Raw genomic sequence first — 22,874 nt, forward strand, 5'->3', positions numbered from 1 at the left:
TTGCTGCCTGTGACCTAGTCAATTGATCAGATCGATCAGTTCAACATCGAGTTTGTTCCGTGCCATTCGAGTGACATTCACATCTGTGGTATTGAGAATTTGACTTTCCACGATCCTTTGGTTAGCTGTGAAGATTTTTTCTCTTCCCCCTTTTTTCCCCTCTACCCAGTAGGATCCGTATCTGCTTCAATCTAAATGATGAACTATACTCCATGGAGGCCCGTTCCTTGGCTGGTTTTGTTACGGAACCTTTCCGTACATTTTTGTGAAGGATAGTAACTTGTAACAGGGCCGGGTGCCTGCCGATACCGGCTCCGGTTGGGTTGGGCAAGTGACAAGACAAAGGAAGTTCAAAAAGGGGATACTCTCCCCTCCGATGTTGCTGCCTTCTGAGAAATAACATTATCGCGTTCCATCTCATCTAAGTGATACCGCCATGCAGGAAAACCAGACCTCGAGGATTCTGTCCAAACCTGAACGGGTGTGGAAAGGGCTAAATTGTGGTCTCAATGGTCTAATCAAGGCATTCCTGGCTAGTGAAGAGGCCGGAACGTCCCGGTGTCTTGATAGAGTTTGACCAGGTGGAATTTCACGCCCTTCGAGCGATTTTAACGAGCAAAGGAGGGGCTTGTCCTCTGCAGGGCGGGGAGTGAATCGAGTAAATGATCTCCGAAACTCCGACTGCAGGAAGGAAGAAGTACTCGAGAACTGTGCACCGTGAACACAGAGGGAATTGGTTTAGGTATGCGTATGCAGGAATTGTCTGCCTAGCACTCAGTATGTTAAGTTATCTGGTAGTAGTCCAGTCAACAGGCACAGCAGGTGAGACAAGAGGGTGAGGCTCTTGCTCAGCCCCCAAAGGACAGCCCGGGGCACTGTTCAGTTGTGCTTCTTCCGAATGCAGACCCCGACCCTGCGAGGTGGTTGGTCAATGGATCCGGTGGATGAACCGGTTTCATCATCGTCGACCATCCTCCAGGCTAGATCCTGGGACCTTTTTTTCTTTCGTTTTTCCATTCTGGCGGTGGAGGTGAAGAGGGATACTGGCCAGTGACATCCCCCGCCAGTGTACCTGGACGGTAAAGGGCGGTATTTGGACTGGTACCGCCGTCGTCAACCGACTTCGCAGGCTCACTGCCTGCTCCAGGCACGGGAATGCCTGGGGCTCCGACCGGCCCCACCGGCAGAGGGTGTGCACCCAATGAAGACTTCCATAGGCTCTATGACTCACACCTGCTGACCGCGCCAAAAGTGCGCTTGTCCCCAGACGGTTAGAGCGACAGGCGGGGAACAGAGCAACGCTGATTGGTTTCCATGAAATGGTACTCGGTTTAAGAAGTGCCTGGTTTCCCTTCGCTGCCTGGCGCTTCTCTTTTCCCTCTCTCTTCTTTTTTTTTTGACATCCCACTTTTTGACTTCGGTCTTTTTACAACTTCAACACCACCATAGATTCACCTCTCCGTCACCATACAGCCATCATACAACGCGACTTTTTCTGATCCATCCATTCAAAATGGCCTTGTAAACGCCTTTCCGCGGTTACACTCGTCTTTCTCAACAGAGACAGACATCATAGATCCTCTTCGGACCTCGTCTTTTTTCCCCCCTTCGTCAACCCCCCCTTCAGAGTTTCCTGTCCCAGGACCTCTGAACTTCAGCATCGCATCGCGTAGCTCAAGTTCTCCCACTCGCACGATTACCCCGTTCGACCTTACGTCGTTCACCACGGATAACTTTCAGCAAACATGGCTCCCCACGCCCCCGTCTCAGCAGCCACTGGCTTCAGTTCCGAACAACAACAACAACAACAACAGCAGCAACAACAACAACAACAACAACAACCTTCCACAGGAAGACTTTGTGCTATTTCCAGCGTCGCAGCCTTCACCCAGGGACTCGCGTGCTCCAGCACCACGGAATCTTACCCTTAATTCTTCGGCCTCAGCAAATCTTCTGGTCCCATCTGGGCTACCTACTCGACGACACTCATCAGCGGTACATCACCGGCTTGCAGCCTCGCCTAGTCGGGTTCAATCTGCCAGAATAGCGCCTTACAGTTCCGGGTATCATCTGTCTACTACGTCTCCTTGGTCTCATCCTTACGCACGGAAGCCAAATTTGCGCCAGTACGCCGCGCCTGCCGCTTCGCCCTCTACTACCCACTTCAATCGTCCTCCAGTTCCTCTTTTCAACGACAATTCTACCACTCCAAAACTCCACGATCAGATCCTCAGAAAACAGCACATACACTATCTAAAGCGATATCAAAACTACCTCAATAAACAGAATCACCGCCGCAACATGTCTACCTCCAACATCCCCCAAGGTGAGCACAAAGCGACGAGCCGGATGGCTTGTGTCAGTTTTGCTAACATTCGAATCGCAGACCTCTCCGAACTCTTCGACTTCCACCCCGGCTCCATGGAGGCTACCATGCTTTCCCCTCAGATGATCTCCGGCAACTTCTTCGGCCAGGGAGTCGAGGCTGCTCCGGCCACTGTCTCGCCGCAGGACCTCTTCCTTGATGCCTCGTCTCTCGCGCCTCCTCCTTCGGCCACTTTCACTGATCTGAGCACTCCTCCTCTGGCTACGCCTGGCAGCTTCAGCCAGAACACTTCTCCTCTATTCACACCTGAGATGGAGTTGATGACTTCGGTCGAAGACTGGGATGCTTTGTTTCCCATTTCGCAGGAGGTGAACCGTCTCGATCAACTTATCGACCCTGTCGAGATGATCCCGGCTATGGACTCGGGCGAGATGATTCCTCCCTTGCCGCCTACCAAGTCTATGGGTCCCCCGCATTCTCCCATCATCAGGGAAAGCGCCTCGCCCATCATCAGGCAGAGGAAGTCTCCGGCTCCAGGCTCAGGTGTCGCAGCTCGCTCTATCTCGCCTCCCACTACCCGCGTCAAGCACTCCACCGTCGCTGGTATCAACAAGCACTCTACTGTCACTGGTGTCAACGGTCGTCAGCGCAAGGAACTGGCACCCATCAAGTGCGATCAGAGCGATCCAGTCGCCGTGAAGCGGGCTCGCAACACTGAAGCGGCGCGCAAGTCGCGTGCTCGCAAGTTGGAGCGCCAAGAAGAGTTGGAGCGTCGCGTCGCGGAGCTTGAAGCTTCTCTCCTTGAGGCGCAGCAGAGTGAGCAGTTCTGGAAGATGAAGGCTCTTGCCATGGAGGGCCAGTAAAAAGTTTATCGGATTTTCTTGTGTATGTTTGCGGGTCAAAGGGTTTTGTTTTAATGTGTCTGTGCTCATCGTGCACTTGTCGTTTATTTGAGTCTTGTGGACGGGGGCGTCGAGCCTTTTGTCTGTCTCCCGTCGATAGCAGTCGATGACCTTCAATCCTCGCCATCAATCACCGGCTGTTCGACCTGCTATCGACGGGATAAAAAGTTTTTACATCTGTCACTTGATCATGATCGGTCACCGTGCTTGTCTCGCTGCACTGCCGGACCTTGTGTTGTACTTCTCTTCAGGTGGGCTTGCCTCTTCAACAAGTCCTCCCTTTTGGTGTGTTTCGCTTCCTACCCCAGTCCAATCAGCTGAGGGTCTCGTTCTTCGGATATGTCGTTTTGTTAAACGGCCGGTTCTGATGTCTCCTGTATATATGGATTGACTCGTGGCCTTAATATCTCTCTATTCCTGTGTTGAGTCTCAACATTTGCTTTTGCTCCCACTCCAACTTGATATTTGTACCAGATTGTGACCATCACGGACTTGCTTATCTTGTTACTTTCAAATGCTCTCTACTACATTTCCTTGCTTGTATGTGTCCTTCTCCTTGGATTGATCTGGCCGCCTATCTCACTGGGTCCTTTTGATGCCTTGAAGGAGACACTACACTGTCATGTTTTTAGGTAGCTGGCTGAAGGCTTCGGTCGTGTGGTCGTCAATTGCCACACGGACTACTTTCACCAATTCAACAAACTTCCAGTCTCTGGACAACTGCTCCGTCTGCCGTAGTTTCTTCTCGTAGTCATCGTAACTGTTCTCTTTCCAGTGTTTTCTAGTCTGAGCTACTATATCCTTTATGGCTCGAATCGTCCCGTACGTAGCTCTACTACATCGCCGCCATTGTTGCTCTACATTTAGTGTCTATTGCACATGAAGGTACTTCCACATGAAGAAACTTCTATTGCCCGTCCTATTGCTGACACAACAAGGGCGCTCTATCACAGTCCAATCCTCTACGACACCACACTCATCGGAATCCTCTTCTACAACCGAATAAACCACCCGAACCACCACCCCAGAATTCCATGACCCTTCCCGCTCCCTTCTCCAAAGTACCTAAGTATATCTACACCCTCAACCAATAAATAAGACAAAAGACACACAGCTCAGACTTGCCTTTAAACACACCTCATCAACACCAAACCCCCCGTTTCCCCATTTTCCTTTTGCCTAGCCCATTCCCCTCGGTCCCCAGACGCACATATCCACAAGTCCACAAGTCTAAAAGTCAGTGCACCCACTCACGCACTCACACATATCCCCAAACACAGTCATGCAGTTCCTTGAATTCAAAATTCAAGGAACCGATATACAGTGAGGGAGTTCCAACGTCTCGCAATTGGGAAGTACACTATCCCTCTGTTTCTTCCGGCTGTGGGGAGAAGACAGCGGGCGGTTGCAGTCCCATGCTGTGGGTAACTTGCATATGGCATGTGTTTGTTGGTGTGGATAATGGAGTGTCTGAATGGTGACTAACACTCTTCCTTTCAGGACTTGAGATAGACAACCCGGGGAGGAAAGGAAATGGGTTGGAAGAGGAAAGCAGGACTAGCTAGAGGGGTTGGGTCTCGGAAGTATCTGATTCTTGGGTTTTGTCATCATTTGCTGGTCTTTCGTTTGTTTTTGTTTCTGGCGAGGAGATTGTAGGTGAAAGGGGGAATTGAATTGTGATCGTTTGTTCTACTGTCTCGGAGGTGAGCAAACGGTGAAGGGGGGGTATAGAGTTATGTTCTGTGTTTGTTTCATTCAGCTGAGCGCATCGGTGCCTTTTACTCTACCCTTTTCCATCTTTGCGGTTCGGGATCCGAATTGGATGGCGCGTTTCTTCTCGCGGGCGACATTGGTCATGCCCAGACAGAGAGCGACCAGGCGCAGGGCTTTCTTTTCGGAGTCGATTCCTGCTTCGGCGTCTCCTTCTTCTGATGTGGTTTCACTGGCGGCGGTGGTTCCGAAACCGCATTTCTCCCAGACAGGGAGTTGCACGACCCAGGAGACAAAGTCTTCGTCCAGAAAAGGGAAGCGCGCTTCGCGACCCCAGTGGGCGATGACTCGATTGTCACGGCCCAGGTTGCGCTTCCCCAGGCGACTCACATCAAGGTTGATCTCGTCAATCAGACCGGCGAATCCGTCGCGCGAGAAGGCAGCCCCATGTCGTGAGTAGCCCGCAAAGAGCTCGTCTGCACCGAGGCCGGAGAGGAGGACGCGGGCGGCGGTGGTGTACGAGGCTGGTTCGTGATTGCCCTCTGGCTGGTGGCTATCGTACGCTTGGCCCTGTCCGCGAGAGGCAAAGTACAATGCGCATGCAATAGACATATCCATCTCCGTGTTGTGTGGCCTCATTAGCCGCTTCACCGTGTCTCGGTGCGCAAGGGTTTCTGTATACGGAATGTCAATGGCGACGAAGCGCCAATTTCGACCGGGGCAAACCCGCTGGAGCTCGGCGAAGGCTGCTCGACCCGTCATTCGATCGGGACAGCTTTCGTACACGGAGCCTATATCCCCACCTCCACCTTGTTTGGCGGCTGCAGCTGCAACCCGAGGGTTCTCGAAAGCGACGTTAAGGAGGTCGATTGTTTCGTTTTCAGGGAGGATCTCGTGGGACAGTCTGGCGAGCAAGGAGCAGTCAAGGCCTCCTGAGAACAAGACAGCAACTTTGACTCTGCTACCGGTCGGTGATGTCGGAGGTTCTCGCACATTGTTTATTCGTAACGCTAGGGATTGGCGCAGCTTCTGTTCCAGGGCTGAGATGACTGGACTTTCGGTAGTCAGTGGTGGAGCGATGGATCCTTCGGGAAGAGATCGGTTCATCGGAGGAATGGGGTTTTTCTAGTTTGTTGTTAGCAGTCGCGATCGCTCAAAAGACGTGGGAAAAGCGCATACTGGACGAAGGGGGGATTCTTCCTGATCCCAGAGCAGGGTGTGTATGCTGCCCGTAGAGAAAACGACAGCACTGCCGCTGGCTCTTGAGCCTGAGCCTGAGCGACTGAAAGCATGCTCGAGGTCGATCATATATACTCCATCTGTCTCGACCTCGGTGAAATGAGTGGTAGTTGTGCTGTCACACAGACTACAGACCTTGAAGTTGCCCTCATCATCAACACCCTGCAACAAAGAGCGTCGTCCCAGACAGTCCCTGGTGAAGTAAATCTTCGAGTTGACAGCATCGTAGAACACAAAAGCGAAAGGGCCGGAGATACTACCGATGACATCCACGACCCTTTGGACGACATCCGGAGAGTCCTGCTGTTCCGGTGAGTCTGCATTCGGCCCGTTCACGGCTTCCAACAAGAGACTAAAGATCAGTTCAGCATCGTTGCCATTGATCGATTCACCTTTGATCTTCCAGGCGTCACCATTGAAGCAGAGCACGGATGCGGTATTCGCATCTACAAGAGGTTGAGGGACCACATGGTCGCCTCTCATCGACAAGACGGTGGAGGCGAAGCTAAGAAAAACAGTTGCGGATGCTCCGCCGATTGTTTGATTGCCGATCACATTGTGTTCCACAGTGTGGACGTGGTAGTTGTCCGGTCCCCTGCACCGTAGCAAGCAGCAGGTCTCCTCGTTGGGAAGTACAGCTTGCGAAGCTCCAAGCGAGAAGAAGATACCACACATGATAGTACCCAAGCCGCGAGTTGTTGACGAAGGAGAAATGGCGAAAAGCACAGCCAGAAAGGCGGCGGAGGTCGGGGCAATGATGATCCTCCCCCCCGCCGCTGATTGCGGGCTGACATCCTCGGAGCTGTCGGGGACTCGGAGCTCATCTTCCCCTCATCCCCATCCCCAGGCAAGCGCTTGCTCTGCAGGTTTGAGATTGCTTACTCTTGAGAGTGGTGACTGCATGTATGTACAGTACTGAGTCGAGCTGATCCTCTCCTTTTGCTTCAACAGTTGAGGCTGATGTCAGTTGCCGCGCGACAGCTCCGACGCTCACTCCGTCCCCGAATGCCCCCACTCCAGGATGATCCGTGTTGCTACCTAACGCATTCTTTCTAAAATTCCTGCTTGACGTCGACGTGCATGCCGGTAGCTTATGTCTGCCACAGAACCCACGGAGTCGCCGGCTTCCCCTATCCAAGGGGAGCACCATCAGCCCATTCTCGATGAAGAAAGTCGCAGTGACCCTCAAGTGACTACTACCGGCCTCCATTCAACGGCGCAGGGTCAGGATGATATTTCTCCCCAACCTGAGGATCCCAAACCAACCGAGATGAATCAAGACCCTCAACCCGAGGCGCAGAGCGCCGCTAGTTCCCCGCATCCACCCTCTACGCCAGCCGAGAATCCGCAGTCACTTCCGGAGAAGTTGCAGGGGCTTTCGATCGTGACTACCAAGACCCCCGAACCTATCGCAACCCCTGGCACCGACATACCTCCCACGCCTCCTGCTAAAGACGAGTCGTATTTCACTTCGAAGACCCAATCTGCCGGGTCCCCCCGCTCCCCTCCAATTGCCCTCTCTGAGAAGACCAACAAAGAATTACCTGAGGTTCCCGGCGATGTTGAAGGACGGATTAAGAAAGATACAGTCGGCGGAGGTGGGGGCCAGGATAGCGATTCCCAGTCAGAGATTCAAAGTATCATCGACCAGTTTCAGGACACGGCACATGCCGATAAGGAGGAAACCATCATGTCACCCCGGCTGGAGCTGGCGGAACAATTCTTCGGTGGGCAGGGTCATTTTCCGCCACGCAAATCAAGCCTAGAACACAGCAAGGCGAGTCCAGAGGAGATGTCTCTACCCGGGACCTCGATCGCCTCGCCTGAGAAGCAGTCCATCAGGTCTCTACGTGAGAGTTCCATCACTGAGGAAGCAAGGTTGAGCCGACGGTCATCCACTTCGACGATTCCTCCACCCCCTGAACCCGAATCTGATCAACCGTTCGATTTCCATCGCTTCCTGGAACAACTACGGCATCGCACGGCAGACCCGGTCGCCAAATTCCTAAGATCCTTTCTGAACGAGTTCGGCAAGAGACAATGGATGGTCCATGAGCAGGTTAAGATCATCAGCGACTTCTTAGTCTTTATCACCAACAAGATGGCTCAGTGCGAGGTATGGCGCGGTGTCTCTGACAGTGAATTCGACAACGCCAAAGAAGGTATGGAGAAGCTGGTTATGAATCGACTATACTCTCAAACATTCTCCCCGGCTATACCTGGCCCGCCTACGATTCCCAGAAGCGCGAGCAGAAGCAAGCGGAGAGAGCTGGAAAGGAATCATGGGCCTTGGAGGCGGGGACAGCACCAAGAGGACATTGAGCGGGATGAAGTCTTGGCTCAGAAAATGCGCATATATAGTTGGGTGCAAGAGGCGCACCTGGACATACCACCTGTGAGCACACATGGTCGGCGCTTCTTGAACCTAGCCCAGCAAGGTTGGTGTAGTTGATTGCTTTCCCAGGGTGACTGCTTACAAGGTACAGAACTTCTAAAGATCAACGGCTACCGGGCACCCCGCGATAAGGTCATTTGCATACTCAACTGCTGCAAGGTGATTTTCGGTAGGTGAACAACATATCCGCAGGGTTAAGAACGGAAAATATTGACAGTCACTCCAGGCCTGCTAAGAAACTCGAAGCGATCCGATACGTCGGCAGATTCGTTCGTTCCGCTCCTAATATATGTGGTGCTTCAGGCCAACCCTGCGCATTTGGTATCTAATATCCAATACATTCTGCGCTTCCGTAACCAGGAGAAGCTCGGGGGCGAAGCCGGTTATTACCTATCATCCTTGGTTAGTCGACCATGTCTGTCACGTTTCTTCTTTACGGCCGTATTCTGACTTGATGTCTAGTCCGGAGCTATCCAATTTATCGAAACCCTTGACCGCACAAGTCTCACAGTGAGTGATGAAGACTTTGAGCGGAACGTTGAAGCTGCTGTTTCGGCTATCGCTCAACAGAACCGCGAATCGGAGACGATGGAACGCGAGCGCAAGTCCTTGGAGCGCAGATGTATGGAGCGTTCCGCGGAGAGCTCGCAAGTAGCCTCAGTGCCGCGTGCCTCGATGGATGCTCCACGCCCACCCGGGCGGAGAGACACCCCACAGCCCAGTGACGAAGAACAAGCGCCTGTAGCAGGGCTGCTGCGCACCATTCAGAAACCATTATCCACCATCGGCAGGCTCTTCTCCGACGAGCCAGACTCACCCCAAGATCGCCCTGCGCGGTCAGGATCGCCCGCGCGACTCACACCGAATATATACCAGCCGCCTCGTAACAGCAGCGAGGGACGACGATCGGGTGAACGACCACGTAGTGCCATGCCGCCACAGTCGACGAGAGCTCTCGATTCTCAGGATGCCGCCGCTCGTCAGGCTAGCGCCGAGGACGCCGAGGCCCGTAGGATACAACGTGCTGAGCACAACAATGTGGTGGAGACGTTGTCGAATATGTTTCCCAATCTTGACCGTGACGTGATTGACGATGTTGTCAAGATGAAGGAGGGCCGGTAAGTTACATCAGCAGTTTCGCTGAGCTATTCTCGAGCTGACACTAGCAATAGGGTCGGGCTGGCTGTTGATGCGTGTCTCGCCCTCAGTGCAGAGTGAAAAGGAAGTTGACATCTATGAGTGATAGAGGATAAGCAGGTAGTTGGAGGCGCCAGTGCATGAAAGGAGCTCCTGCTGCAGCTATGTGTACTTGACCACCTGAGCTACATGCACATAATATGGCAATGCTGTCGGGAATGGCCTTAGCTATAGAACATTCAAGTCGATATCGAGACTGCTTGAGCAATAGCAATCATGCTGCGAATACTAGTCCGTACATACATCGAGCTTTAGCCTTTAAGTCCATCTTTAGATAAACCAAGAGCCTCGGGTCCTCCGATTTTCTCCTACGGAGTACAGTGAGCCCACCCCTTTCTTCCCAATGCAGCAGCTTGAGCCTTAGGCCGCGGGGAATGAGCCCAGGGAAGCATGTAAATCACATGACTTGCCTCTCCACCAATAGTATTCAACCACAGAGTCTCGCTTCCGACTAGCGCGCGCTCGGTCCCCACCGAGCCGTGTATATAAGCCGCGTCCGCCCACCCCCCTTTTACACTTTTTCTTCTTTCTTTTCTTCATACTTACCTTGTTTGGGTGACTGCGATCAAGAAGGCGGTTCACCACAGATTGGTCCCTGCATTGCACAGCGCGGCGGAACAGTCTGTTCAACGGCCTTCGGGTCATTGACAGGCGTATTCTTTGGCACTCTTCTCTCTTGAGAGAACCCTTTTTCCTTTTCATCAGATCTCGAGCCAGTGGCTCGAGGGTGGAGAAGAGGTTGTAGCTTTGTCTCTGTAGGAGTTGGCTTCGAGTAAACACAGGTGTTTGTTACTCCGGTAGTGAGTGGGCTTGGGTGTTGTCCCTCGAGAACTTGTAGCTTCGGTCGCCGAGCTCAGCTAGCCACTCCGTGGTCCATGCCATCCCGATGACGTTGAATCGCCACCCGTCTGTCGCCCCGTATATATGCTGTCATCCTGCTCCCAACCTGTCGCCAACCAAACAAACAATCTCAACTTCATTGCCTGCTTAATTGTCTCTCCTACCTCAACCACTATCCTACCTACCTTACACACCTCGCGATTTATCCGCACGCCAACCAACCATCTAAAATGCCTATCCCAATCCCTCCCGCCCTCGACGAGACCACCCAGTCCTCCCCCGCCACCGAGAACAACCCTACCACATCCTCGTCCACCAACACCACAAACCCAAGCTTCTCCTCGTCGAACCCTTCGCACTCCGACAACGACAGACCACTGAGCAAAGAGGAAGCCGACCGGTTATACGAAGAGCGAATGGAGGAGGAGTACGCGAAGCGCGAGGGCGGTGCTTGATCTGACCAAGCAGCCCCAGCGGCAGCACCATAATCTACCTACCTGATGGGATGAATGTCTGTGTATATCTATCTACCTGTGAACATACCATGCGTGATACAATACCTCAACAAGTCTCGTCATTCCTGCTCCTTTTCTGGAATGCATGCAACAAGCACAAATCCTCTTCGTAGAACACCGTAGTTGCACATAGTAAACTAAACCCACAGTGGCGTGAAATAGGTTAGTTATCACAGCGCATCTCCTTCACCACGCCCCCTACCACAAAAAAGGACTTGCAAAAGAAAGCTCACCACCCGATTCGAACCCCCGCCAACCATCCACTTATGCAGAGGACATGACACCCCTACCTCGAAAAGAGGTCTGAGAAAGATGCAAAAAAAAACTGGTAGCTTCTCTTTGATTGAGCGTGTCATCCTTAGTGCAGGGGCCATGCTAATCTTCTCTGTATCGTTTCAAATTGACCAAATGCCCGAAGGCACAGGTTCATGATTACATTGGGCTATATGGGAAGGACGGGTAGCAGGGAAAGGTTTGATTGGTTGGTAGTCTGGGCGGTGCGGGAGGGCAGAATTTGCGGAGGCACAGGGCTTACCTCTGGTTTGACTGTAGATGGTAATCTAGGTGTGAGAACTGGGTTGTGCTGTTTGGGGAGGGGTAAGGTTGATTGAGAGTGGTTGCTTGTGCTGGAGGGTTGAAGGAGGTTTGGTCTACGCGCAGTGCGCTAGAATGGTCTGTTGGTTGGGGAAGAGGTCCCTCGAGGGTTGCATTCTCCCCGCTTGTTGCGCATGTTTCAGGGTCTGTCTGCTTCCCTGGATAATGGTGATTGTAAGTGGGTTAGCATTAGCAGACTAGCAATCTCTGAGATTGACGGTCCAGCAGGCGGTTTGGTAGCGGGGGAGCACGGCCAGGGCAACAGAGTCCAGAGTACAGTACAACAAGAAGCAAGAAGGAGAATAGATACTCCTCCGTGGTGCCGGGAAGTGGGTGGGACAGCTACAGGCTAGCAGGTCTGGCTCCTCATCCGCTCCAGCGTCCATGAGCTCGGCTTCGAGCCGTCTACATATCAACTCGCATCTATAGTCTCGACATATGTGACTGCGTAGGGAATTTTCACCGTAATGTAACTAATGCATAAAATCCCACCTATCACTTAACATATTCTTAGAGATTCATTGTGTCCGACCACCAGGAAGAAATAATGTCTAGCGAATGTAGGGAAGCAGTGTTTGAACCGATTCCTGGAATTGTTCTTCTGTCAATCGAGCCTGCATTTGTTATTCGATGCTTGAGGTTCGACTAAAGAAACACAGGAGACTCCTCTACCGCCGCTCCAAACGCAGGACAAGCCCTTAGAAGTGACTCGAGCGTCGGCAACCTGCATACAGGCATGCCGTCTGTTCGGAGTTTTTATTCGCAAACGTGCCAGTTGCAATTGATATATCTACTCTACACATCATAAAGTTATCTATAGAGACTTTAGCTATGTAAGCCCTCACCTGCTGCTGACGTAGATACGCGAGCATCATATTTCCGTCAACAGAAATGCATAGTTGTACCGGTCTTGTTCTTTTCGCCCTCATACTTCAGAGCACAGCAACTGCCTCGCCAGACCAAAGCGACGAACCACTGCCACAATCAGGCCTCCGTGAGCCCAGGCCCAATCTGTACGTTGTTCCTGCCATCATGTTGTACTGACTGGGAGATGATGCCAATCACAATTCACAGAGCCACGCAGACCATTACGATCCGGGAGATTCAGATTCCTACATCTGTTGAGTCGGTGCGCAGGACCGCACTCCCAACATCCTATCTTTCCCAGATAGCTGACCCAGCAGCCCGGGCGTCGATCTTTAGCGAGATACGAGACGGTCTCCGCCCTGAGTGGTATAGCGCTCTGCGTGCGGATGTGAAGCACTTCTTCTCCACGGCATATTCGGCCGCTGGTGTGCGTCATGCGAAATCCCGTGGTGGTGTACCTGCACCTGCACCGACTGGACTGGGACCTGGGGTGATTGGTGTCGCTGCAGTGATGGGCGTGATGAACGCTCTTTGAAGTGCTTGTTTGGTCTTGTCCAGTAAAGGAGGTATGCGTTGAGCAATTTGCTCTGCGTGTTGCGTTGGTAAATGAGTTGAGGGTTTTTTTTTTTAGTTTTTTTTTTTTTTTTTTTTTTCCATAGCGAGATCCCGCTTCGTGACATCGTTGCTTCGATCTGCCTCGTTGTCTGCTTCTGCCTCGGGCAATATGGATCGTTATATCGCAGGTAGCCGTGGAAGGTCTCAGCCGGCTTCCCTTTGTTGGGACAGAGGATCTGTTCTGTATCGAAGCTCTACACCTCCACGAGACATAGCTTGCCTGCCCAGCCAGTACAGCAAGGAAGAAAATGACAGGGGTAGTAGTCGATGGACCATAAATTGAGTCGAGAGAGGCCTCGTGTCTTCAGCAGGTGTCCCCACGCCAAACTTAAAGAAGTCTCTGAGAAACAAGCATCTGAACAATAGTCCTCAAGATTCGAAGCCGTCTAGCCAAGACCGGTACGTATTCAGGTCTCATTCTTGACTCGTAACCTGAGGGAGACCAGGTGGATATACTTCCCTTAATGTCGAACTAATATCCCTTGGCAAAGTCAGTGCTCCATGGTGCTGGAAAAAAATAGTATAACAGAAACTCCCTGCATTGGAAAAATTGCTAGCGTGTCTCCAACTCTGTTGGAGAGCTGCCACTATCGATAAGTAGATCATGGGCCGTCTGGGGCGAGCTTACGGCCTGTGTCCGAGACCGGGCAATATCCGCATAATATGCCGGGACGTGGGGAGCTTGCGAGAAAAAAACCTAAACAGGTAGCCTTCGCCGAATGGGAAGCACCAGCGCATTTGCGCCGTCGTAGTTACGGCGCAGATGCTATGCCTGTAGTTCAGACAGCGTGGTCTGCACTGGGGCCTTGTGCTGCGGCTGTGCTATGATGTCGCAAGCTCGATCATGATGTCAACCATGACAGAGAAGCTGTTGAACAATGGGATGATGTTGTTCACTGAAGCTTGAGCTGATCCAGATAATCTCAGGGCCGGAGATGAGACAGCATCGGGCAAGACGCTGTAACGCGACCATGACGCCAGTGAACCTGACACGAACCCCGCTCAGGAAGTCTCATAGTGTCCCCCAACACTCAAGTGAGGCGGCGAGCCGTGTCCGATGCGGTGCGGGATTCTCGACAAGCTCCTTCTTCGGTTGTATGGCTGCAGCAGTGGTTGACCCCCTCTCGGGAAATTCCCACCCCCCTACCTGCAAGAGGTATCGATTAGCCAAGTCCGAGCGAGTTGGTGGTCTGCAGCAGCTGGCACTGACCACTCAGCAGACTGGAAAATGTCATCAACAGCGGTGTTTCACCAATCAGTCTCGGGGTATTGGGTTAACGCCGAAGCAAATCGAGCGCGGTCCGCGGATGATCTTCGCCCGCTGACCATTATCCACTCCCTCATTGGTGGACAACCAGGCAGCCTGGAAGGGCCTTCCCACGTAAAGAACAAAAAGTTGTTTTCTAAGAGGATCCAAAGGGGGTCCCTATAAATATATGGAAGGACTCCTCTTCAGACGAGATGAGGGGTACTCGTGAGAAGATCAAGTCAAAAAAGAAGCCTTCCAGAATCGTTCGCTCTTCTTCTTCCGCAGTTCTTCGTGACGACCTCAACTTCCTCTTTTCCAGCCTTACCGGAATTGTAGCGAAGGTCTAGAATCATCCCGGCCTCGCTTTTTCCGCCGGTCCAGTCCTGACGTCAGGCCTCAGGCCAACCAACACCGACAAACCATCCCATTGTCGAATCCTGAAATCCTTCCATTCTATACCATCAACCAAAACACAATCTCTCCATCCCATCATGGCTCTTCTTTTCATCAAACAAAAGCTCTTCCCCGGAAGTCAGCAAAAAGCTTCCAGCCCATTCGGTTCGTGCCCCACTTGTCCTGACTTTGGCCTCCAGCCCTAAAAGCATCAGCTAACATAACTATACTTTCAGTCAAGCCGTTGTTGTCCAACTCCGAAGCCGATGAGATCTATGTCAACCGCGACTTGGAGGCTCAACGCTCCTACGACACTTTCCGCCCTGAATCCCCCGTCTCGGATGTGGACAGCACCAGCACCAGCACCAGCACCAGCACCAGCTCTCGGTCGCGCATCAACCCCCGCATTGTCTCCGATGCGATTCTGGGACTGTCGGATGGATTGACCGTGCCGTTTGCCCTGAGCGCGGGCCTTTCTGCCCTCGGAAACACCAAGGTGGTCGTGCTGGGTGGCTTGGCCGAGCTGACCGCTGGTGCCATCTCCATGGGACTGGGCGGTTACGTTGGAGCCAAGAGTGAAGCGTAAGTTGGTTCCTTTGCCTGCCATGCTTCAACCTTTCAAAACACTCATTAACAGTTATCGCAGTGAGTCATACGAAGCCACCGTCCGCGAAGCCAAGGAGCTGATTGCCTCCTCGCCCGCCGAAACCACCGCTATTGTCCACTCCATCTTCTCGTCGTACCGTCTCCCCGCCGAAGTCATTTCCGAGATCAGCCACTCGCTGCACGCCTCGGAGGAGCGTCTCCTGGAGTTCCTCATCAGCTTCCACCACAAGGAGTCCCAGCCCGACTGCAACCAGGCCTGGATCTCGGCGATCACGCTTGCGCTGGGCTACTTCGTCGGCGGCTTCATCCCGCTCATCCCGTACTTCTTCGTCAACCAGGTCATCCTCGCGCTGTACATGAGCATTGGCGTCATGGCCGTCACGCTCCTGGCCTTCGGGTACATCAAGACGTGTGTCGTGCGCGGCTGGACCGGACGCGACAACATCGTCGCCGGTCTCAAGGGCGGAGTGCAGATGGTGTTTGTGGGCGGTGTGGCGGCGGGGGCAGCCATTGCTCTGGTCCGACTGATCGACGCGGGGGATGTATAACCAGCCCGAAGATTTCTTTGCGACCCGTCTGGCCAACGCCAACCTTCCTCTCGACCCTCTCGACCTTGTCTTCGACCACCAAAAAGTTCACTCACGCCATAATGACATGTACAAATATATAGATACCACGGATATAGAGCCGGCGTTAATGCTTCCATACAACATAATAATGAAAATCTCACATATTCTTCATGGACCAATCTCCTTCTCCACACTCCAAACAATATAAGTCAACAACCACAACCACCCTTCCCTCTCATCCCCATACCCCCTCACCCCCCCTTTGCAATCTAAGAATCCCCCAACGCCAACCCAACCAACTCCCTCCCTCTCTCCCCCAACCTGACCTCCGTCAACGCCAACCCCCTCCCGCGCTCCGACATCTTCCCCCACGTCTTGCGCAAGATCGCCACGACCTTCTCCTCCTCATACCCATCCTGGAACCCCTCCAACTGCTCCTCCAAAAACACAAGGCACGCCACATCCTCCAGCACCTGCGCCTCAGCATCCACCTCTTTCCCCTTCAGCCCTTCCTTCCGGATCAGCTGCCCGACGCGCTGCGCCTCGGCCTCCGCGATCCCGCTCGCCACGCACACCTGCACCGCCATCTCCGCTTGCCGGCGCGCCAGTCCCGTCCGCCACGCGTAGTACCCCGCTTTGCCTGCCGGGTAGGTCGCGCGCGGCACCTCCCAGCGTTTGAGGTGTTGGGCGCGGATGGCGAGTTGGAGGGCCGAAGACGGGTTGGGGGTGTGGCGGTCCAGCCAGGCGGTCATGCGCTGGGCGTAGTGTAGTTCGTTGGGGGTGCCGGTCGTGGGGTCTGTGGTGGGGTCGGCGCTGTGGAGGGCGTCGATGGCTTGTAGGGCGCGGGCAAGGGGGTCCATCTTTTCCTTGGTTGCTGATTGCCTTTTTGAATGGATTCGTTTTGAAGGGTTGGGGGTTTCGTTGTTTAAAAGGTGGGTGTAACGATTGACTGGCGAGCGGTGGGTTGGTAATGTAGTGGTGGTGGTGGTGGTGGGTGGGGGGGGAGGAGGAACGGGAAGCAGAAGCAGATGCAGGTGCCCTGAGCCTATCTAAGTATTTCTGATAATCAAATGCCGGGGACGGGATTGGGCCGATCTCGGGTCTGTGGGTTTTGCGACTTTATCTGCTATCGATAACACACACCGGCGGGCTTTGTCCTTATCGATAATCGTGAATTATCTGTACAGTACTTTCCAAGGCGAGGGGTTCAGCTGTACTGTTACATAGAGCTTGGTTCTTATTTAAAACTTATTCGTACTCCTCTAGTGGCCCGTTATATCAAGCTTACTGCCACTTACTCCCAAGCGCTAAAAACTCCTGTCCCCTCGCCAATGACCGCGATGGCTCCGCGCCCAGCCACTCCGGCTCCAGGCGATCGAGATTGTCCTCGATTTCCCACCCCCGTCCTCCCTCGACGTAGATCGACTTCCCATTAATGGTCGGGTCCGCTACCAAGCCCGCTACGATGACTGCCACACTCAACGGAGAGTTCACCGGTAGCTGCGCCTGCTTCCAGCCTTCCTGGAGGTTCTTCACCATCTCTGTATCTGTCATCCACGGACAAACGGCATTCACGCGCAGCTGATGCTCCGGGGCGGGGAGATACGGCCGCAGCGAGCGCATCAGCCCCAGGACTCCGTGCTTGGTCGCCTGGTAGAGGAACATCCCCGGGGTCTCCTTGAAGCCCGCGACGGAGGAGATGAGCGTGAGGGAGCGGTCAGTGTGCGACGGTCGGTTCTGGCGTAGATACACGGCAGCGATACGAGCCACATAGAGGGTCCCGAGAAGGTTGACGTTGAGGACGGTTGTAGAAGGGGTCTGTGCGTTATTATTTTTTTTTTGTTTCGTGTCAGCGCAAGCTAATCTGGGAGCAGGCAGTCTGCGTCTTTTCTCACCTCTCGCAGGGTCTCTAGCGTCAGATCAGGATCGAACCAGTTTCCGATCTCGAGGACTCCCGCCCCAGCGACGACGTGGTCGATCCGGCCGTAGGTCTTGTAAGCGGTGTCGAATAGATCGAGAATGGACTGGTAGTCGGTCACGTCGGTCTCTTGGAATATCGCTCTTGAAGGGGTGGACGAAGACGATGCAGCGCAGACGCGCTCGACGAGGTTCGCACCAGCTGCGACAGCGACGTCACCAACGCAGACGTAGGCACCGTGCTTGCAGCTGTATTCCACCAGACTCGCGCCGATGCCATTTGCCCCTCCTGGTGATGATTGGGTTAGCGCCCGCCTTGGATAATATTTCCGGTGCTCAGCTCCGGAGAAGGGCGCACCCGTGATCAAAATGACTTTGTCCCGCAATGAATCTGCGGTGAGGCTACTCTCCGGGCGAAAACGGGCCATTGTCTTTGAAACTGCCGGGTGTGTAGCTCATTCTTAGTGTCGGGGAGGGCATTGGCAGGCTTTTAATTCTTTATCCTGCGTCAATCGTCGCATTATACTTTGTCTTCCTTGGTTGTCGCTGTGCAGATGATGCGCGCAAAGTCTGGTTCGGGATACGAATTGGATCTGCATGTGTTCATCGTCATCTGTGGGGAAGCCGAGCCCGGGGTTGCGATATGACAGGCGGGTTTCCCGAGCTCGGCCCCTGCAGCTGAATCGCTGAAGAATCCACTGAGATCACGGAGTATGTACCGTACGACGTATACTTCCTTGAAATCATCAGCCGGTCCCGGGAATCCGGATATACACTGGAGACGAGGGGTAACACTTAAAGAGAGACAGTGCGGTGTTGGGGAAGGATGTTTCGTGGACCTTGAAGTACAAACTTCCTTTACTACAGCTTCCTTCTTCACCTTTTCACTAACCTACCATCTACTCCACACCCTCTCTACATAACAAAAACAAAATGCTCGAAACCCACCACCACATCGCCTCCACCAAAGGCCTCTCAAGCATCACCACCTTAATCACCGACCCAACCACCGGAGCCGCCGTCCTCATCGACCCCCCATTCCTGCTCCCCGACGCCCACTCCGTCCTCCGCTGGATCCAAAAAACCACTTCCGCCGCGGGGGGTGCCGACCTCAAAGCCATCTTCGTCACCCACCACCACCCGGACCACTTCTTCTCCGCCAACCCCATCCTCGACGCCTACCCGGCCGCCAAGTTCTACGCTGCCCCTTACGTCCTCGCCGGGATCGAGCGCGAGTACGCCGAGAAGGTGGCTTACTGGCCCTCCGTGATGGGCGCGGAGAACGTGCCGGCCACACCCCGGAAGCCCGAGCCCTTCCCCTTCAGCTTTTTCCTGATGGAGGCGGCGCCCGAGAGTCCGATTGTTCTGCTGGGACCGCTGCAGGGCGACGCGGTCGATCATACGGTGTTTTGGTTGCCCAAGGAGCGGACGGTCGTCTGTGGGGATACGATTTACGGGAGGAGTACGCATGTTTGGTAGGTTTTCTATTTCATTTTTCTGCCTTTGTTTTTGATCTGCATAGCGCGATGATGATGCCTTTTTTCTTGTTTGCACTGCCGAGAACCTAGGTTCCTTCGGGGGTGCGTTAGAGAACAGTATGGGGCTGGCTGGACTGTAACTTACACAGTACAATCCTACCTCGGACCTTGCCACTATATCTGCCGATCTCACATCCGTGCCCCCCCGCTCGCCGGGAGGAACTATATCGACCTTCCCACAACCCTCCCCCAACCAACACACCCTTGAAACTCCCCATCACCCACTACCCAACTAACCAACAAACAAAATAAAGGGTCGAAGAACTCGAAACCCCCGCCCTCCTCGAAAGCTGGCGCAAGACCCTCGACCTGCTCGCCCTGCTCGAACCCACCAAGCTCATCCCCGGTCATTTGGAGGAAGGCTGGTCGCTGGACTGCGCCGCGGACCTGGCCCACACCCGGCGGTACTTGGACGTGTTCGCCGAGAAGGTGACGTACGCGGCCACCCAGCCGGGCGTGCAGGAGCTGTACGACTTCTTCCGGGACGAGTTCCCGCAGTGCCGCGAGAACCTGGAGTTCTTTTTGGGCCACCTGGCGAATCAGTTCGGGGAGGGCGGGACGGTGTGGGAGGAGAATCGGTGTCAGGATTTGGGCGGGAGGACGGTGGAGGGGTTGTGTGGGTATTGGTTCAAATAAATAAATCGGCTCTAATGGGTGGGGGGGGGATGGGGGCAAGAGGGTTTACATGCATCAGTTTGAAATCTCTACAAGCCTTCAGTTGTTCTACTGTAACAGTTGGCTACTCAGCCAAAATCACCACTGTGCACCAGTATATTCCATTCCATCCCTATTCATTCCTATCCATCTAATAGTAGTAAGTAATGTATCACGGCATTCATGGGTAAATAAATGCCTAAGCAGACTGCCAAGCAGAAAAGAGAAAAAAGACGACCTGCACGGTCAGTCAACACATCATCCGTGGCGAGAGCACACTCCCCGACCCGTAACGCAAGATGAAAGTACAATCCGGCCTTGAGTCGCTGTCAACGGCTGTCTTCGGGTTACAGCTTCAAAGGCCTCGGTGAAAGATATCAGAATAACAGATCCAAAAAGACGCATGAAAGTGGAATCGAGATGGCCAACAAACCAATTAGTGCAACAAAGAGTGCCAGCGCAACTGTGTCATTACAGCTTTGGATGGGGGGAGCCACTGGCCATTCGAAGGTGAAAAGAGACATAGCATAGAAACAGCGAAGAATAGAAAGTAAAGGTCAAATAAGCAACCATTTCCGCAACTGATAAATTCAAATGACTCCTTCAACGCCGTCCCATTGTTAAAGCCGGGTATATCCAGCACCGTGATGCAAAAATGTACGGAGAAATGATAGAGTCTCGGGGGACGGTCAGACACATCGAATCTGACATGACGGGCCCCGTTCTGGAAGCCCTCACCGGTCCCTCGCCTTTAAAAGAGGATTTCGAAACGATGCATGTGAAGCAGAGAGGAAACAAAAGAGAAAAAATTGCGAACAAGCCAATGGTGCTTTTGTTGCCATCCCGACAAGCTTGCTGCTGTGTCGCTCGCTGCTGCTGCCCGTTTTATCTGGCCCCAATCCCAAACATACCTACCCCGTAACTTCCACCGCGGTCAGGCAGAGGGGTAGATATCTTCGAAACGTGGTCCTTTATGCAGTGAAGAGAAAAGCAATTAGTATGTTAAAAGCCCAAAGCACCATCATCATCCGAAGGCCCTACCTTCTTCCGTTTCTTCTTTCCCATGCCATCACTAGCCGAGTAAAATGCACCGTCATCATCGTCATCTGCGTAGCCTTCGCCGTATCCGACGAAGCTATTGTCGTCGTAGTGCCGTTTGCGCCCCCGACTGGGTCGACTCCGTTCCGCGTCTGAGACACCCGGCCCAGGAGTCCCATTCGCTTGCATTCGAGCTCCATTCGGAGGTGCAACGGCCTTCTTGCCAGTATCACCGCCGCCGCCAGCATGCTTGGACGGTTTTTCGTGACCCAAAACATCTTCCCATTGTTCGCTGTTGGGGACCGCACCGGGCTCCATTTTCATAGCCTTCAATTGGAGCGCGTGCAACGCAGAGTCCATATCAGCCACCTTGATCTCCTTGCCAAACACCTTCTGGTTCTGCCATTCCTCTTCGGGCCACATCGTCATCTGTATCAGTCCGCCGGGTGCGCCAGGCTCATGCTTCACAGGTTTATTCCGGCCCGCAAGTCCCAGCCCCTTGAGCTTGCCTTCGTAGGACTTCCGCAGCCGATTGATCTTCTCTCCTGTCACCGGATCCATTCGGGCGACGGATTTTGCAACGGGGCCTAGCCCGTACAAGGAAATCAAATCCAGGGACGGATCCGGACCAGTCGCAGTGTAGGCTGTGGGATTCATGAAAGCCACTTGTGTTAACCAATTTCAATTCTCAACGATGAACAATTGCAGGGACAAATGGCATTATGAACTGCAGCGGCAACAGCCTGATTAGGGACTGGACTGGGGGAGACTCTTACAGCTTTTGCAGAGATGAAATGCCGAGGAAAAATCGTGTTGCAACGACTCAAGGCTCATACTACCATCAGACGAGCCTGGCACCTCTCTGTCAATGTCCATCGCATCACCGTGAACGGGTAGTCCCGTGGCAGCATAATCACGGACTGCGCCCTCCGAATCTCCTCCTGGCTGCCGGTCGTGATCTGTCCGTCTGTGTTCAGCCCTTTGGGCGGTCGCAAACGCGCCACCAGCAGGGACTACGCCTCCTTCTGAGGGTCCTGACCCCATTGACTTAGCTGGAGCATCGGGTTCGTCAAACGAGGTCGTGCCGGGTATATGTCCGCTCACGCTGCTGGCGGGGGTAGGGAACGAGTTTGCCGACCCGCCTACCACCGGCTGTTGTGATGGCTGGGTAGACATCGGAGCAGAGGACGGAGGGGATGAAAGACTGGTGGGTTGTGAGGTCGCCTGGCTAGGTGAGGTTTGCGAGGGTACGAAGTGGGTGGCATAATTATGAGCGCTTACCGACATCAACGGAGGTGATGTCGGGGTCTGAGGAATCTGATCGGAGGAGATCGTTGGGTGTTGTGGAGTCTCCTTGAGAGACTCGGGAGCGGGAGATGCTGGTGAAGGAGGTCCTACTCGAAATGATGCCGAGGAGGCGCGATCCGACATGGGAGTGCGGGAAGAGAAGGGTGAGAGAGAGAAGGAGGAGGTCGGCCAAAGCCCGAGCAGCCCGCGGCTCGAAATCGGCTGAGGTAGGTGTATATCGATGATAATAATCGGAACTCAGAGTCTGATTTCGGTGGATCTAAGGTCGACCGTCCAGGGGTCCAGGGTGGAGGACAGAGGAGGGGGAGAGGGGGGGAGGTTGGCAGATTATGCCGGTCGAGGTGCGCTCAAGCGGGCCGAGCAAGACGTTCCACGACCGTCTAGTAGTCACGCATTCCAATG

At 53.6% G+C, this 22,874-nt stretch overlaps 9 protein-coding genes across 9 annotated transcripts; 5 read left to right on the forward strand and 4 right to left on the reverse strand.

Annotated features, from left to right (window-relative positions):
* Positions 1 to 1,818: 1,818 nt before the first annotated feature.
* Positions 1,819 to 3,677, forward strand: cpcA (amino acid starvation-responsive transcription factor GCN4). The gene is made up of 2 exons (XM_020205533.1): positions 1,819 to 2,326; positions 2,387 to 3,677. Exons 1-2 carry the CDS (start codon positions 2,302 to 2,304, stop codon positions 3,187 to 3,189), a joined length of 828 nt encoding a protein of 275 aa, XP_020054190.1. The 5' UTR covers positions 1,819 to 2,301; the 3' UTR covers positions 3,190 to 3,677.
* A 1,306-nt stretch (positions 3,678 to 4,983) lies between these two features.
* Positions 4,984 to 6,852, reverse strand: ASPACDRAFT_32043 (asparagine synthetase domain-containing protein; the record flags this gene model as incomplete). The annotated part of the gene is made up of 2 exons (XM_020199855.1): positions 4,984 to 6,063; positions 6,118 to 6,852. 2 exons carry the CDS (start codon positions 6,850 to 6,852, stop codon positions 4,984 to 4,986), a joined length of 1,815 nt encoding a protein of 604 aa, XP_020054191.1.
* Positions 6,853 to 7,028: 176 nt separating this feature from the next.
* Positions 7,029 to 10,110, forward strand: ASPACDRAFT_122542 (guanine nucleotide exchange factor VPS9). Its single transcript, XM_020196546.1, has 5 exons — positions 7,029 to 8,615; positions 8,664 to 8,741; positions 8,799 to 8,974; positions 9,035 to 9,690; positions 9,745 to 10,110. Exons 1-5 carry the CDS (start codon positions 7,271 to 7,273, stop codon positions 9,788 to 9,790), a joined length of 2,301 nt encoding a protein of 766 aa, XP_020054192.1. The 5' UTR covers positions 7,029 to 7,270; the 3' UTR covers positions 9,791 to 10,110.
* A 2,367-nt stretch (positions 10,111 to 12,477) lies between these two features.
* ASPACDRAFT_122543 (uncharacterized protein) lies at positions 12,478 to 13,238 on the forward strand. The gene has a single exon (XM_020196547.1). The coding sequence runs from the start codon at positions 12,773 to 12,775 to the stop codon at positions 13,118 to 13,120; it is 348 nt and encodes a 115-aa protein (XP_020054193.1). The 5' UTR covers positions 12,478 to 12,772; the 3' UTR covers positions 13,121 to 13,238.
* Positions 13,239 to 14,940: 1,702 nt separating this feature from the next.
* ASPACDRAFT_62126 (VIT1/CCC1 transporter family protein) lies at positions 14,941 to 15,996 on the forward strand (the record flags this gene model as incomplete). The annotated part of the gene is made up of 3 exons (XM_020203760.1): positions 14,941 to 15,007; positions 15,079 to 15,424; positions 15,489 to 15,996. The coding sequence occupies 3 exons, from the start codon at positions 14,941 to 14,943 to the stop codon at positions 15,994 to 15,996; spliced, it is 921 nt and encodes a 306-aa protein (XP_020054194.1).
* A 285-nt stretch (positions 15,997 to 16,281) lies between these two features.
* Positions 16,282 to 16,899, reverse strand: ASPACDRAFT_79990 (DUF4202 domain-containing protein). Its single transcript, XM_020205534.1, has one exon. The coding sequence runs from the start codon at positions 16,875 to 16,877 to the stop codon at positions 16,287 to 16,289; it is 591 nt and encodes a 196-aa protein (XP_020054195.1). The 5' UTR covers positions 16,878 to 16,899; the 3' UTR covers positions 16,282 to 16,286.
* A 402-nt stretch (positions 16,900 to 17,301) lies between these two features.
* On the reverse strand, positions 17,302 to 18,362 carry ASPACDRAFT_45156 (putative 3-hydroxyacyl-CoA dehydrogenase; the record flags this gene model as incomplete). Its single annotated transcript, XM_020201560.1, has 3 exons — positions 17,302 to 17,835; positions 17,913 to 18,223; positions 18,293 to 18,362. The coding sequence occupies 3 exons, from the start codon at positions 18,360 to 18,362 to the stop codon at positions 17,302 to 17,304; spliced, it is 915 nt and encodes a 304-aa protein (XP_020054196.1).
* A 505-nt stretch (positions 18,363 to 18,867) lies between these two features.
* ASPACDRAFT_45157 (MBL fold metallo-hydrolase) lies at positions 18,868 to 20,108 on the forward strand (the record flags this gene model as incomplete). The annotated part of the gene is made up of 2 exons (XM_020201561.1): positions 18,868 to 19,409; positions 19,727 to 20,108. 2 exons carry the CDS (start codon positions 18,868 to 18,870, stop codon positions 20,106 to 20,108), a joined length of 924 nt encoding a protein of 307 aa, XP_020054197.1.
* Positions 20,109 to 21,128: 1,020 nt separating this feature from the next.
* On the reverse strand, positions 21,129 to 22,595 carry ASPACDRAFT_45158 (uncharacterized protein; the record flags this gene model as incomplete). Its single annotated transcript, XM_020201562.1, has 2 exons — positions 21,129 to 21,808; positions 21,941 to 22,595. The coding sequence occupies 2 exons, from the start codon at positions 22,593 to 22,595 to the stop codon at positions 21,129 to 21,131; spliced, it is 1,335 nt and encodes a 444-aa protein (XP_020054198.1).
* Between the last annotated feature and the right edge of the window lie 279 nt (positions 22,596 to 22,874).

Source organism: Aspergillus aculeatus (genome assembly GCF_001890905.1).
Source record: "Aspergillus aculeatus ATCC 16872 unplaced genomic scaffold ASPACscaffold_12, whole genome shotgun sequence".
Lineage (NCBI taxonomy): Eukaryota > Fungi > Ascomycota > Eurotiomycetes > Eurotiales > Aspergillaceae > Aspergillus > Aspergillus aculeatus.